This window comes from Apis mellifera, linkage group LG5 (genome assembly GCF_003254395.2).
Source record: "Apis mellifera strain DH4 linkage group LG5, Amel_HAv3.1, whole genome shotgun sequence".
NCBI lineage: Eukaryota > Metazoa > Arthropoda > Insecta > Hymenoptera > Apidae > Apis > Apis mellifera.
Window position 1 is genome coordinate 9,046,951 of NC_037642.1, and position 15,710 is coordinate 9,062,660.

Consider the following 15,710-nt stretch of genomic DNA (forward strand, 5'->3'; position numbering starts at 1 on the left):
GAGTAATCCAACAGGGGCAACGTGTAGGAAGTTGGTTTGAAAAATTGGCTGGTTGTTGGAGGGATAGCGTTTTGGCACGGGTCGAGTTTTACGAGCGTTAAAATTAAAGGAGGTCCGGGATTGCTTTCGCGCATACGAAATCGCTTATCGCGAAGCAGCGGCCGTGAAAGGCAAAAAAAAGGAAGGGATAGGGGTGGACGAAGGGATCGAAGGGAGTGGAGGAACGAAAGTCGACTGGAGGCGATAGGTACCGCTCTGCATTACCTGAAGGGGGTGAGTATTAAAGGGGATAAAACAATACTCCAAGTTTCGGGGCTGCGGAGTCCATTATTGCCGCCAAAACTTCGGTGTAACTGGAGCTGCTCGGGATGAGGGGTCTACCAGCCTCCAGAAAGCGAGAGAGAGAGAGAGAGAGAGGGAGAACGGGTCGAGATCCACGTTGCATTACGGCATCCTCGAATCGTTCCTACTTTTATTGGGAACTTAATACCCTTCTATTTACCCCGACGGACGGATGGAGTGGGCCAAAATGGATGATCGATCCATCAGGTTATTCGGATCGGTAAGCGTACGGCCTCGCCGGTTCGCAAACTCCGTCGACAACTCCGTCGAGAATTGGCGGCATACGAAACGAAGCACCAAGTACACCAAAGGCGCGGGTAATGAGCGCGAGGTGAAATCGATTATCGAGCGCGCACGAGACGGGAAGAAACCCATGGAAATCGATCCACGGCTTGCCGATACATCGTCGAGATGTATAATATCGGGCGAAGCCACGATGCGTGGCCAAGTATCGCGATAGCGAGAAGGAAGATTAGTAAAAGTAATTTCTCGAACGTTGATACCCGTTTCCAGAAGAGGCGTTAAAGAGAGTTATTATGCCACCCCTCCTGGAAGGAGATAGGCTATCCTCCCTCTTTCGAGGACGACTCCCTCGTCTGGTTTCTCGCGAGGCCGTTAAAAGGAGGCAGAAACACCTTTTAATTCCTTGCGAGACGCGCGTTATATTTTATCCGGGGAGAGGGTGTTGTCGCTATCAATACCGGCGGGGTTCCCTTCTCTCCCCTCTCCCTTCTCAACCTTTACCCTCTTCACAATCAACCCTTATCTCGCCCTCCACGTTTCCTCGCTCTCTTATTCCCCTTTTCCTCCCGCGTCTTCCCTCCATCTTTCCAACAGTCTGTTTAATTTAAATAACTTTAAAAAGTCTCTTCCGGCCCCTCTCCCTTCCCAAACCCCGCAGGTATCAGATTTCCGTCGCACGTCGTTTCGTTTCCTCGTCCTCTCTCCTCGCCGCACCTGTCTCGTCGACTGCACCGCTTCGTCCTCCCTTCGCGGTTTTATCCCTCCGCCACAGATTCTTCTTTGTCTCGTTCCTCGCCGCCCGCCTTTTACGCCCTCCCGAGTTTCCCACTTCCACACCTTTTATTCCCTTATTTTAATCTAAAATAATTCCACGGATAATGACTTCATCTCGCAAACGCGTCTTTTCACGTTAATCCTCGCGAGAAAGTGAGGGAAGGTGGGTTCGAGCCTTTCCTCGCGATGAAAATAATACCGAATTTGTCCCGCTTTGTTGTGCGCGCCGCGTTAATATTCGATTCAAGATGTCGCGGTTCAAGTGTCCTCCCAGCGGGGAGCAGCGGGGCGAGGCGGTCTTTGAATATGAAATCCCGTGGAAATGAATTTAAGAGATAAAATCCTCGGTCGAGTTTCGAATTCGGAATTATAATTCCGAAAGGGGGAGGTCGCTTAATGGATTATTATTCACCAACTATCGCGGCGCGAATTTTCGGGGGAAAAAAGAAAGAAAGGAGGTTGGAAAATTCGAGTCGATCATCGAAATTGTGCGAACGCGCGTAGGAATGTGGTCATTTCCCGAGCGCGATATCGATCCTCCCTCCCGCTCCCCCTCTCGTCAAGTCCTCGTAATCGGCCTTGACGGGAAAGTTCATCGTCGAAACGATGGAAAGCACAAAGTACACCCGAGGAAAATTGCATTCCTTCGAGTTCCCTCCCTGACCCAGGCCTTCCCGAGAATCCGGCGAACGCCGCAGCCATCGTTGAAACGCTTCCTCCACGCCTCGGTGCTCGCGCTTTTCCGCCAACAGTCGAACTAACGTTCGAGAAACGCCTCCACTTTCCCCCGTATCCTTGGAGGAATGCGGAGGAGGAGAAGCCGAGTTAAAAGCCATTTCTCGCTCACTCGCTTATCTTTAATTAGTAAGAACGAAAGAAACGATTCCTTTACACGCGAATTTATTTGCCGACCAACATCCATTCGACTCGGATACGAATTAATTCTTCTCCAACCCTTGATATATGAATAATGGTCGCCGTGGTTTCAACTAACCATCCCGCCAGCTTCCCACCCTCCTCGTATTAAACGTGCTCAACGAGCGTGTACGAATCGCGAAACGGCTATCTTTCCTGGCCGCAAAAGCACGGAAAATGACACACGCGAGCCACTGGCATCGCGCCGGATGCGGCGGCGCTTATCGATCCTCGGGCTAATTGCATTGTCGAAGAAGCGGCACACCGGCACACGAAATTATTGCTAATGACATCGCTCGGCATTTTCGTCAACGAGATTCACGCCAATTCTCGTTAAAATAAATCGTATCGCGAGAAAAACGCGGCGGGATTGCATTTACGTACGTGTATAGTATACACATATACACATATATATATATATGTACGATACATCCAGCGGAGGAATTCTCCACGGTTTCGACCGGTCGAATCGAATGTTATCCGTTACGCGGGTGTTCGATTTAGAAACGATTCCTGTGGGAAAATTGAACCGATCGAGAGTGGCGTTAGCAACGACGCGCCACTCTCTGACGCACAGAGGGCAACTTTCGAGACCGATTTCCGTTAACAAATTTTGCGGCCAGCTGGTAGTCGAACGGATCCGCTTCGTTCCGCCGTATCGCGTGCAAAACATTCCATCAACGATCTTATATACATCGCCATCGTGATTTTCGTTCCCCTGTAATTCGGCCCGTGGCCACCAAATTTTGATATTCGCCGTTTCATTATTATTATCGTGATATCGAGCGTGAAGCGTGGAAAAGTGTGCGGATCTCGGGTCACGGGGCGAGCAAAGGGTTCAAAGAATAACTTGGGCCGGAGGTGTTTGAGACTTGGAACGGAAGAATCGATCAAACGCGGCCGTGGGACGAATAAAGGCAACGCTAGAGGCTGCCCTTGGCCCTTTGCTCGCCGTGCGGAGAGAAACATCAAGGAGAGACATTCCCTGTGATCTGGCACGGCAAAGGTCGATAAATGGAGCGGGGTGAAAGTCGGATCATCGTGAAACTCGAGAAGGATAAATAGGGGAACGAGGAGGGTCTGCCCGTAATTAGAGACTGCTCGTAGAATGCGCGAAATTTGCCGAGTTATTAATTTGTAAATCTAATAATGAAATCTCACGTACAACTATTTCGAATCGTGATAGATTCCGCGGATGAATTTAATAATAATCGTCAACGAAGGATTCGAAATTTATTCGAGAAAAGAAGAGAAAATTAACGGAGATAATGAAAAAAGTACGTGGAACGGAAAAAAAAGAAAGAAAAGTGACGCGGCCTTAAAGTGGCAGGGCGCGAAAACGCGAAACTCGTCTCGACGGTAAACAAGGGAGGAGGTACAGAAATTCGGGACGCGGAGTTTGATGAATCGAAAGAGGCAGACGAAGAGACAGGAGAGTGGAGAGCGAGCAAGAGCACACAGTGGCAGTTAGCCTACTATCTATCGTGTTTATGGTAATTCGGGCCATCCCGTTGACCCAAGAGTAGCATGCATATACATCAGCCTCCCTCACTTTGACGCCGATCCATCCAGTCACTCTCCGGCAACCAGACTCACTTGCACCCTCTCTATTCTCTCCAGAGACCAAACAGTACCCTGGCACGCCCATGTCTACCCCGTGCAACCTTTACCCTTCCTCTCTCTCTCCCTCTCCTTCCCCCCTTTTCGCTGTATACCGTCCACCCTTTCCACTCCCCCGCGCCGCTCTTTTCTTCGCCTCTCTCGAATGCGACACGCCGGATGGCCACGCAATTTGATTGGCGGCCAATGCCTCTATCGGCCGGATAAAGACCACGCGGAACAAAGAGGGTCGTAAGATTTCAACGTTTTTTTTTCGCTAGAAGGAGAAGAGAGAGACTTTTTTTTTTCTTTTCAGTAGATAGGGAAATTTTCAAAGATTCGTCGTAAGTATTGGCAAGGAGCGAAATTCGAGGAAATCGGTCGTATAATGGCAAGGGGGTCTCGAGGATAGATGAAGGTTCAAGAGTCGGATTCTCATTGGAAAGTCATGGTCTTTATGGATGAATACGAAATGCCAAGTACTTCGAAAGATGCGATGGTAACTCCTTCCTCCCATTCACGTCCACGGTTGATTCGAGGGGAAAGAAAGAAATCGATTTCGACTTTCGTTTCATTTTCGTCGGGTTTATCGATGCATTATTTCGTCATTTGTCGCGGACCTCGTCGGCCACGTTGTATCATAGGGTATATCGCTTCGGGTTTTTCCTTTTTCGTTGCCCGTTTTTCCACGATTATACGACGCGATTTTACACGATGAATTGCGTTCTGGAATAATCGAATTTATCCTCATTTCGAGAATCGTACGTGTTATTCGTTAATTCTTCGCGGAGAGACAAGAGTTTTCTTCGACGAGAAATATCAAGCACGCAGCGAATCGAGTATATAAAATTTCATCATCGCGAAATAGTTGTTAAACGATCAAACATTTTGATACCCCGATCATCAAAAGTTTCCCTCGACGCTCTGCACGCGAGAATCCATTCTATTCTCCGCATTTCGCAATCTGCTACGTTTATACGTTTCGAACTTCAACTTTACACCTCTCACTTTTAATACACCCTTGGGCGCGTGCTGATATTAGCCACCGAAATTTGTTATACCGACAACTACCGGTCGTTCTCCGCTTTATTGCACATTTTAGTGCTTTTGATTAGGGAGAAGGGCTCGAAATATTCAACAACAATATTGTCTTTCATTCCGATAAACTTAACTGACGACACTTTGTAAAATCTAATCTGGCGTAAATTTTATATTCGACTTTTTAATAAATTTTGCAAAATCTTCTCAAATACGTAGAGAAAAAAATATATATATGTTTAATGCCAAATATTTTATGTTAAAATAATACCATTGTAACAAAAATGGAACGACTAGTGAATGAATTATAAATTTAAATATCCTTTGTCGAAATGCTATCTTCTTGATGTATTATTTTACTTTCAGAAAATATCAGATTTTCGTCTAGAATAAATCTCGACTTTTTCTTTTTTTTTCGTGTACAAAAATCAAGATACTGCTCCACCGGTAAGTCAAATGAAAAGCAAGAAACGCCTTCGCCTCGTACGATCGTAATGTTACGTAACCTAATACAAATAACACTTTTGGTCGGAAAAAGCACGGAACAAACAGCTCGGATACGAATTTTTCAGTTCGCGGTGCATGGAATTCAGACCGCGGAAAAGAGAAGAAAGATCGCGGGAAAGGATGAAATCGTGGAAATTGGTTGGTCAAAAAGCGTTTCTTCCAGGAAAGTAGGTGGGAGGATGCCAGAGGTTGGCATGGGAAAAGTTTCCAACCGCGGTGCAAGATACTTTAAAGTGTCTCGCAGAGACTCGGTGGAAGAGAGACGAAGACAAAGAAAGTGGCGCGTGAGCTCGTTCGTCGAGCCGGGGCGACACAGTTGTTCTCGTTAACGAGAAAATTAATTGTTTGCGACTTTTTATCAAGAGCATCGTTTCTGCGGCCAACGAAAAGAAACACTACTACTTTTAACCGTTATTATTCGCTCGGCAAGCGTGAAATAAGACGAGGAATCGCGTGACGTCTCGCGAAATTCGCGCCGGCGAAACGACGAAATCGCGTGCTCCACGCGAGAACGCGATACCACGTTCTTCTATCTTTGGATTTTCCAGAGGCCTCTCGAAACGAACTTGCAAAAACAAAAGACTTGCTTCGCGAGTCGTTAACCTTTTCTCTTTTCTCTTTCTTTCGCGAGAGAATCTAACGCTCGCTGGAGAACGTCAAAGAGATTCTAGAGTTGAAGCGAAACGCAGGAAAGCGTGAAATGGCGAGAGCAATCGCGTTAGAATGGGGATGTCGACCGATCTAACGTCACGCGTGAATTTGCCGGGGCTGCTTGTCGCGAGACTTAATCCTCGGATAAGCTGATTGGAGAACAGTGCGGAAGGTGCGTCCATCTCCGCATTGAAACGGTATTATCAAGATTGACCGGCGGAACGGGCGAAGAGCGAGCGATGTATCTTCATTCATGAAACACGAGGTGGAAAATAAATTAACACACGCCGCCAACGTCCAGAATTTCGACGAGTCTTTCGCCTCGATGGTGTAGAACAAACAATTAAACGACGGCTTCCTGAATAATTCAACGTTTCCCCCGATAATCACGTTTAAGAGCGTAAAGTCTGCGCGTCGCGAGTAGCAGCTGGCCATCCCAACTCTTGAATAATTGCGCGGCTGTAAAATTCGCGTCCTTCGAATCCACTTCAACGACAAAGCGTTGAAAAAAAGCGACCTAACCCTAGTCGAGATCTACTTCCATGAGCGCGCGGCGTCGGTTTTTAATTGCACCCTCTTCCCGCGCGACCGAAATCGCAAAAAAAAGTCCACTCTGGCCCTCGCGCCAAACGGGGTAAACAGAGAGAGGCGAGGGAATACGAAGAGAGAGAGAGAGAAAATGGACGAGGTAAGAGACACGGCGAGGTCGAAGCGCAGCGTTCTGAATGAAAGGGAGAGAAAGAAGAAAGGGTTGGAGGGAGAGATGGGGAGAGATCGCGGTCGATGGTGGTCGTGACCGAGGTCGAGGCAAAATGCAAAGCCGGTAATCTGATTTGGCGGCTCGCAGAAGGCAGTGTAGCCTCTAGCCCGGTAGCTTTAGTCCGATGGTATGCGGATTCCCGTCAATTATACATTATAAACAGTCATAAATATGCAAATTCGACGACGGCGCGAGAGACCAGGGGAGAGTTACGTTCGCGTGCGTGAGCGAAAGCATGGTTGCGCGATTCCGAGCCTGCGAGTATCTCCCACGCGGATTTGCACCTTCCCCTTACGACAGACAAACGCAATCTCCACCCATTTTACGGCGCAATTGCGCAAGGGATTAATTTTCCACACCTCGCTCCGGTCTCCCTTTAATACCTTTCAAATTGACCAAACTCCTCCTCGCTTCTCGCGTTAGTTTTGTTTACGACTAACACACACGTATTTATTATCGTTATTCATTGCGTTTCAAGTTTCGTTAATTTTGTTTAAAATTCCATACAGTACGATCATTTTTTGACTCTTCGCGGAACGGTGGAATTAAGGAAAATCGCTAATTTTAAATTTGCATGCATGGACAACTATACAGCGAGATTAATGGATTATTGGAATCACCTAACCTCTAAATGTTGCACGCACGCGGACGCATTCACTTTTTCGTTTCCCGAAGCAATTACATACATATAAGGTGTATTAGCTTTCTTGCCGAGAGTAATTGCTATCATATGCTTATGTATGTAATTTGTAAGGATCTAATCGAATCTCAGAAAATTGCCCTTTTAAAAAAATGTACTGTAATTATACGATTACAAGTTTCGCTTATTCGATCCAATATAATCGACGCGTATTGCAATTTTACATAAGGATCGATCTTACGTAAATCTATTTATTTTGAGAATTTTAATCATTTTGTTGAGAATTGGAAAGTTTAAAAATAACTTGTTCGTAGAAAAAGAGAATTTTTGTCAGATCAAGAAAAAATTTCGATCGTTTGCATTTAAACGTTATACATACGGGTCATAGAGAAGTATCATGAACAGAATATTTTCATGCAAATTAGCTCTCTTATATTCACCGTATAGCTTTTCTTACGAGCACAGAAATTTCATGACGGACGGTCGTTAACCAGCGAAAACAATTTCTACGTACGATAAAACGTATCGACGCGGAATCATGGGAATTCATGGCCAGTTTCAGCCAGTTTACCGATTCAAGATCAGTGCATTGGCGCAAGTTGTGTTGCACGTTGCGGCCCATTGCACTGAATGCAGTTCGTGCTGATGTACACGAACACGAGTTTGCAGTGGATAATGCGAAACACTCGAATTACATGCCACGAATGGATCCATTACCTGCGCTCGTTTTCGTGTATCGAACAGAGGATGAAAGTCTAGTGGCAAATATCACAACGATCACGCAATCGTTGACTTTCCACCCAGTATTTACCACCGAAATTATGTTCAATGTAATATCGCTACTAGTTTTATCAAGGCATGGTGAATATCACGCATATATATGTAATATTTATTCATTTCGCACCATAATTATTGATTTCGTACGTAAATTAAACGCCAAAATTCCATAATTATCAACGATGACGCCATTTGCATCATAAAATGGCGCCATGATGATTTTAGAATAAAGAAGTTACAAAACTCACCCAAATATGGACGTTACTTCATATTCCATTGCATTACGGCGTGCACAGTGTTCACGGGATATCCTCGATCCATCTTATTTGTCGATCAATTAATTTTATTTGCGTATCACACACATTTTTTCACTCGCGAAATTACTGCGCAGTTACACGTGCACGAACGAAAGAATTTTACCGTTAAACTAAGAATCGTTAATTATAGTGTCGAGAGGTGGCGCAAATTCCGAAGATATTTGCGACTCTTACGCCCCCCTCGACACTTACGCCATCGTGTAAATTCGTGTATATTCGCCGAGAAGAAACGAAGCTTAAATTTATAATTGAGACGTAGAAGCATACGCGAACGAAATGAGTCATATGTTTGAAAACAATGTTTTGCTGAATCGAATTGTGAAATACGACAGTGACTGTGTATAAACAAATGTGGTTAAACGGATACGCGAGCATACATCGAATATAAGTGTATTTACAATCTATCTCAGTCTTCGTGAATTCGTTGGAAAGGAAACGTGTGAATCACGCCATTGTTCGCCATTATTCGCTGCCAACTCGCTGCTAATTCTACAAATTATTGGTGAGTACATATCTACGCATAATTTGATTTTGTGATTATTGATGGATGTGATGATTATCATAAATTGTGATAAATATCGGTTTTGTTGGAATTTTTATGGATTGAATAGTACTTTTATACATATATGTACATGTACATATATTTCACTTTTTATATGTATGTAACATGTAAGCGTATATTCCGTCGTTCCTTCTGTTCACGATTGTGAAAATATTTTTAAAGCAAAAATCGATATTATCGTTTGCTTCTTAACGACGATCTTTTAGATTTTATTGAAATGAATAAAAAGTATATTACGATTCTATTATGTACTGTACATCAATCAATAATCACAAGATTTAATAATAGATTTAATCACGGTTAATTGCGACGCCATTACAATAATGGCATAATCGAAGAGTTAAAATTTAAAAAGAATATTGTTGAATTATTTGAATATACAAACAATATTCATTGCTATTGATTCATTACAAATTGTTTTTCGTTTTATACGAAAGTATAACCAAACTTATCGGATACAAATATACGATATATGATTCGTATATGTACCATAACCTGTACCGATAGCGGCCATGATGTATATAGTTCGTTCCAAATTTTTTGCTTCTTCGCATATAAAAACGATATTATACTTTCGTATTTTTCTCGTGTTATGGATACATAAATTCGATCGATAAACAGTAAAGAAAATTGGTATGTCAAAACTGATCGTTAAAGAACATTGTGATAGCAGATTCTCGAAAATGATTCGTTTCTACTCGAAAGAATTTCCCATCGATCGCGTTCGTGTGGCTCGATTAATTTCGACAGGTGTCAGATCTCCGGTGTGCCAACCGACAGATATCAAAATAGTCGAAGTACGGTGTGTAACGTACATATCTATCGTTGTCAGTGACGTGACATCGGCCGTTCATATCCGGCGTCAAACTGCGTGGAACACCCCAAAGGCATTGGATTGGATTCAGGATATTGAGTCCACTAATAACGCGCGCCCTCGAAAAACTCTTTGGACACTCTCTCGATTTAAATACGCGTTGAAAAAATTCGCGTGATTTGTTATAAAATTACGACGGCTAGAACGAAACAACGAGTTAATATTAGTATTGTCATCGTTTAAATATATACATTTAGAAGTATTTATATCGTCATTCCCTAAAAATTAGTTCGTTCTACGATGAATCATGGCCCGTGAGAAGCGTGTGACACCCGTGCAGATCACGATGTTCCATGATTTTCCGCCGCACTGGACTTCTCTATTTCCATCCTCAATATCTCCTGCCTTGTAACATGCACTCCCGTGGTGCTTCTCTCTAATGTAAGAGAGACGTCGCACGTTGTATGGCATGCGTGCAGACGAGCTAAGCGGATTATCCTCTCTCTCTCTCTCTCTCTCTATCCCTCTCCTTCCCTCTCTCTCTCTCTCTCTCTCTGTTCCATATGCTTCTCTCAAAACATCTTCCTCCTTCCTGAATCGTTGTCTCCGTTCCTCCCGCACACTCGTGGGAAACAAGACGGTGCGACGCGTCACACAGGACCCTTTAGTGTGCGTGTCAAATGCGTGTACAACGTCGTTCACGCATCGCCGTTGATCGCTCTCCATGCAGGCCAATTTCGCTGCTTGGCTTTGTCCGATCGGACGCTTGTCGCCGACATCGATTAAATCGCTTCCGGATACGATTCTCTGGAAACCTGAATTCGAATGTCGAGTACGTGGATCGGATCAAAATCGGAACACGCTTTATTTATAGACACAGATTTGATTTAATCACCGGTGATTAAATGACGTTTCCAAATTGTTCGTGAAAGAAAATCTTTCTGATCAGAAAACGGTATGAACAAATTCATTCGGGGCGCGGAAATAAAAATACGAGATCTACGAGAGGATCGATACGTAGTAGTAGAAAAATCGTGGAATAACGAAAAGATTGAACGATCGATAAAGGCTTGCTGCCTGATTTTTATGGCCTGTCGTAAGATCATGCCGGCCGATAATTCATTTTGCTTCATAGCTCTGTAAATGTGCAAGCGTCTTTCTTCCCTCTCATTGAATCTCGCCTTCCTTATCCCGTTCACGTTCACATTCAAAGGATTACATCGCGATTGGGAGCGCGGGTAGAAGTTACCACCACCGGAGATAGCGCGAATCGGTAGAGTGTGGCACGATGGAAAGCGCTATTCCGGCTAAGTCGATGGTTGTAAGGAACATTGCGAACAGCTCGAAACGCGTCGGTTTTAGGGGGAAGAGCGCGAGCGTAACTTCGCGTCGTGTGCTCATGCACGAATATGAATACACTCGCATGTGGGGTAGCGTATACATTAAGGTATTAACCAGGCCGCACCTAGCCATCCCGTTGTAAGACGTTTCCTTAATTAAAGCCATCGATTCGCCGACTGATTAAACTTGGCTACGGCTCGGGGAAATTCGAAGGGTTTCCCTGTGTCCTTTCGGCGAAATTCAACCGCTTCTCTCCCTCCCCGCCCTCCCCTCTCGCTGCTAATATCACCATCGACCGTACATTATATATACGGGTATAGGAAAAGCGGAGGAGCTAAACCACGCTCGTTAAAGTTTGCTTTTTGCCCGCGAAAGAAAGGTAATGGAGGATAATGACACGCGTTTCGAAGCGAAAAGTGAGGGAGGGGAGGCGAAACAAATGACTCTCGAAGTTCGTGTCTGTCGGATACTAATTAATGCCGAAAACTGTAATAAGCAAGGCTCGTTTGCTCGGTCGAAATATCTTAATGAAACCCTCGGGACGTGGCAAGAAACTCGCTAAGTCCGAGAGAAACTTCCAGCCACTTGCTCAAGTTCAGTGGAATATTAATTTAGAGTCCCTGCAGACACACGCAGACGTTTTTAATCGCGGCCGGTATTATTATGTAGATTAGCTCGGGGTTGCAAAGAAACGATCGTTCGCTTGCTTCGAAACCCATCTCCGTCCACTCGATTTTTTTCAATCTCGTTTTTTTCTCATCGGTGAATTTTCCTTTGTTCCCTTCCGCTGTTAGGTTTTTTTTTTTCTATTTTTTTTTTCTCTTTTTCGTAACAAGTTGTCGGCTTGTATACTCGTTGTATACTAACGAGGTTGGAACGGTCGCAGAGGCGAAAGTAGAAAATGTGTAAACGAAGAAGTTAGCTCGCTTCTGGAATGCGACGTAACGGGCAATGAAAAATGGGACTAAAATATATCTTTTACTCGTGACGGATGGTAGTTGCTCGAACGCTCCAAACTATGCTATTAGGGCGACGTCTCGCGAGGTAATAACCATGACATGCCTCTCTTTACGGTATTAGCATCAATTAATTTCATCGACAAGTTTCCTGATAATATCGATCTAGAAACTTTGCGTATGCGGTAAACTTGCTCGGTTACCGTAAGTACCGTAAGTACATGCCACGAGTGCTTACAGGCCTTTTGCATTCGAAATCGAAAGTTATCGAAGATTGAACATCCCTATCGTGTTATCAAATTCTTGATAAGAAATTGCTGACGTATCACGTTATTGAAAACTATATTTTAAACCAAATTCCCAACCTTGTGTAGCTATGTTATTATTCTCGAGATGGTGCAAAATATAAATTACTCGATAAAATTTGTACTAAATATAGCTCAGCTACGCTTGGTTGGCCAACGTCGGAAAATTTTATTGCACTCTCGCGTCGAATTCTCTCCGTCCTCGTACGAAACGGCGATGATCTATCCTCGATACGGACGGTCGTGCGAGCAATTATTAACGATCGTGCGAAGGCGAGCGAGGCTTAAAACTTAAATTAGATATCGCGATGCGCGCATATCCGAACGAATACTCTTTGATAAATTTGACGCAAACGTTTAAATGGTGGCGCTAAAAGGGCAAAGATGCAACGCCTTGAAATTGGATCAAAGCAATGTCTTCGTAAATTACTCAACCCGAGTAGATTTAAACGATTCTCCTCCACTCCCTCCCCCAAGTTACAAGCAAAGAGACACCAATCCTGGCCACCTTATTTTCGAAGTCTGGCGCCAGGCAACGAGTCAAGGTTATATCAACAGGGAGAAGGAGGGGAGAAGGAAAGGGTTTCCCGGGATCTTTACTTACTACCGTTCGAGGATATCCGGGCTAATAGATCGGGACGTGTCCCAGGGATTTTGCGGATTAAGCCGACCAACGACGAGAGGAGGGGGGCGTTACGTCTGCGTCTGGCTTAACCACCGGGATAGATAACGTTGCCGAAAGATATACGGAGCCAGGATAGTTATGGGGCTCGCGTTTTATTTCAACCTCGGCTCTCCTTCGATCTCTCACACCCTTCTTCTTATCATCTCCCCAAGGACGCGGATGACCATTTCCAATCCCCTGCGACAAGCAAGCTTTTCCCAACGTGACCTCCTCGATTCACCTTGACGATCGCCTTCGATCCCGCAATTAGAGAATTATTATTACCGTAGATATCGTCCCAAAGGATGGTTGATTTCGAGGGATTGAGGATGGGGAGGGGGAGAGATGGAGCGTTATTTGCCGTAGTCATAATACCCGATAAAATTCCAACGGTATCATAAGGTATTCAGATTGTGGAGGAGGCGGGCGTCTCGCTTGAAATTCTAAATTCGTCATCGTCCCAGATTTCGTTTCGTCTTTGGCTCGAACGGGGATCGACCCTTAAATCGAATTGCAGGAAGCCGCTCGGGCGTGATGAAAGAAGTTCGAGGTTTCTTCGTTCCGGCTCGAAGCGTTGCGAGCTTCCGCTCGAACGGTGGATAGACCGGCTTGTTATACACTGATTTACTTATGGGACAAGTACTTGGTTCGTTACCCGCCCTCCGTATTCTATAATATTATAAGGAAGTCGAACGTGTGCATGTAGCCGCACTATATACATACATATATATATATACATATATACACACATTTCTTTTCTCGAAGTTTGCGGCACCGGGTCTTCGAGATTTCAACCCGTATTCACCCTGTGTTAAGAAACGATGGAGGGAATGACGGAAGGGAGCGTATCGATAAATTGAAACGTCAAATTTATTTTATCGACGACTCGTTATCGCTGCGAATTCGATATACCTTTTGCCTCTCGACGACAACCGATACGGCTTTCCCGTTGAAATCCTATTTTCTAAAGAGCCAACGATTCTTCTTATTCTCACCTCTCCCCAATCATATTTAACGGCTCGAGATTGGGAAACGATGTAACTTCGTTTCTTCTCGATTTCCTTCCTCCTCCTCTTGGAAAAGCAGGACAAGTCCGTACGCGATCCTCGAAACGATTGGAAGGAAAATTTTCTCCTCGACTTTTATCCCGCGAAATTTATGAATTTATGCAAGGAGAGGAGGAGAGTTTCGTCCACGACACGGACGGGATGGGAGGCAAAGTACAGCGGATATTACTCAAACGTAAATTTGAAAGCAAGGCATCGGCCGGATGGCTCCTGGCGCGTCGCCAACCTGCTTCTTATAAGTCGAAATACGTAGCACGAGCTTTTACACGGACGTGCGTGCTCGGTCAAGAGTTAACGATGTGTCAAAACTATTTTTATTTCTCGCGTGTCCGCGGATACATTTATGACGGGGCCGTACACTCGTCGTCCCTATTGCCGTCACAAAATCAACCGACGTATTACTCGTCCTATCACTCGTGCGTTTTATAAGATCTCCGTATACGAAAACGAGATCCTTAGTAGTAGAAATGAGAAAGAAATCGCGCGTGTGTGTGCGCGTTTCGCTTTCGCTCGTTTCGTTTCGCAGCGTCGAGTAAACTCTCAAAGGCAATTGTTAATTAATTATTTCGTTAGACTTAACGAAATAATAATTTAATCTCGAGCGATGCTGTGGCGCAAAATATGGTGGAGAACGTAGGTGTCGTATTTCGCTCCAGGCGCTATTTAATTTATATGAAAATGCTGTGAAAAGGGTGCGGTAAATCTCTTCTCTCTGAAGAGAGAGAGAAAAAAAAGAGGAAGCGGTTGGTTTAACAGTACCCGCGTCTCCTCTGAATATGCGTAAACTCGTATCGTTCCGTGAATGCAACGCGCAAGTTTTACAACCCTGTTGGGTATCGTAGCCCAACGTCGTTCTCCAACGCTGGAGAAATTTTCCAAGCTTCGGTCAATTTTTCAAACTGGAATCTCTGGATCTCCCTTTCTAAACCTTTAAAATTGGACACGCGAGAAACGTCTCGTCTCTTCGAGTGATTCGAATTCGAGATTATGCTGTATCCGTGCAAATGTGAAAGCGTCGCGTGATGCGCCAAAATGGCGGAGCAAAATTGGCGGGCCGTTAATGTCCAGAAGAATCGAAGAGTCGGGGTGCTCGACCGATGAAAAACGCGAGAGGCCGCGAGGGGTTGGCTCGGCGCGGTCGATACAGTCGTCGTCACAATTGAGCGCGAAGTGGCCTAGATATGGAAACGGACCAGCAGGAAGGGAGAGAAATCGTGGAGGACCCTCGAGAATGGTATTGAAGCCGGATAGAATGCGAAGAAACAGCCGTGGCCGATTCTGTGCCAGCTGGATTTTTGCTTTGGAGCGCTCAAGTGTGGCGCAACTTTGCTACGAGTATATATAAGAACGTTCGAGAGGGAAGTAGCTAGAGTAGAAACGAGGTCTTCTCGAGCGTGGCTGGTAACAACCGGCGAAATTCACCACCAGACCCGGTAAC

The 15,710-nt window shown here is 44.9% G+C and overlaps 1 protein-coding gene across 3 annotated transcripts in view; it reads right to left on the reverse strand.

The window, feature by feature from the left end:
- LOC100576129 overlaps window positions 1-15,710 on the reverse strand; it is a 211,643-nt gene that overhangs the window by 148,637 nt on the left and 47,296 nt on the right. Inside the window, exon 1 of one of the 3 annotated variants that reach the window (XM_006565568.3) lies at window positions 8,495-8,669. The exons of the other annotated variants lie outside the window; for them this stretch is intronic. Coding sequence (XP_006565631.1) covers window positions 8,495-8,523 — 29 coding nt within the window. The 5' untranslated portion in view covers window positions 8,524-8,669. Of the gene's footprint in view, window positions 1-8,494; window positions 8,670-15,710 lie in introns of those variants that run through there. 3 annotated transcript variants of the gene reach the window in all.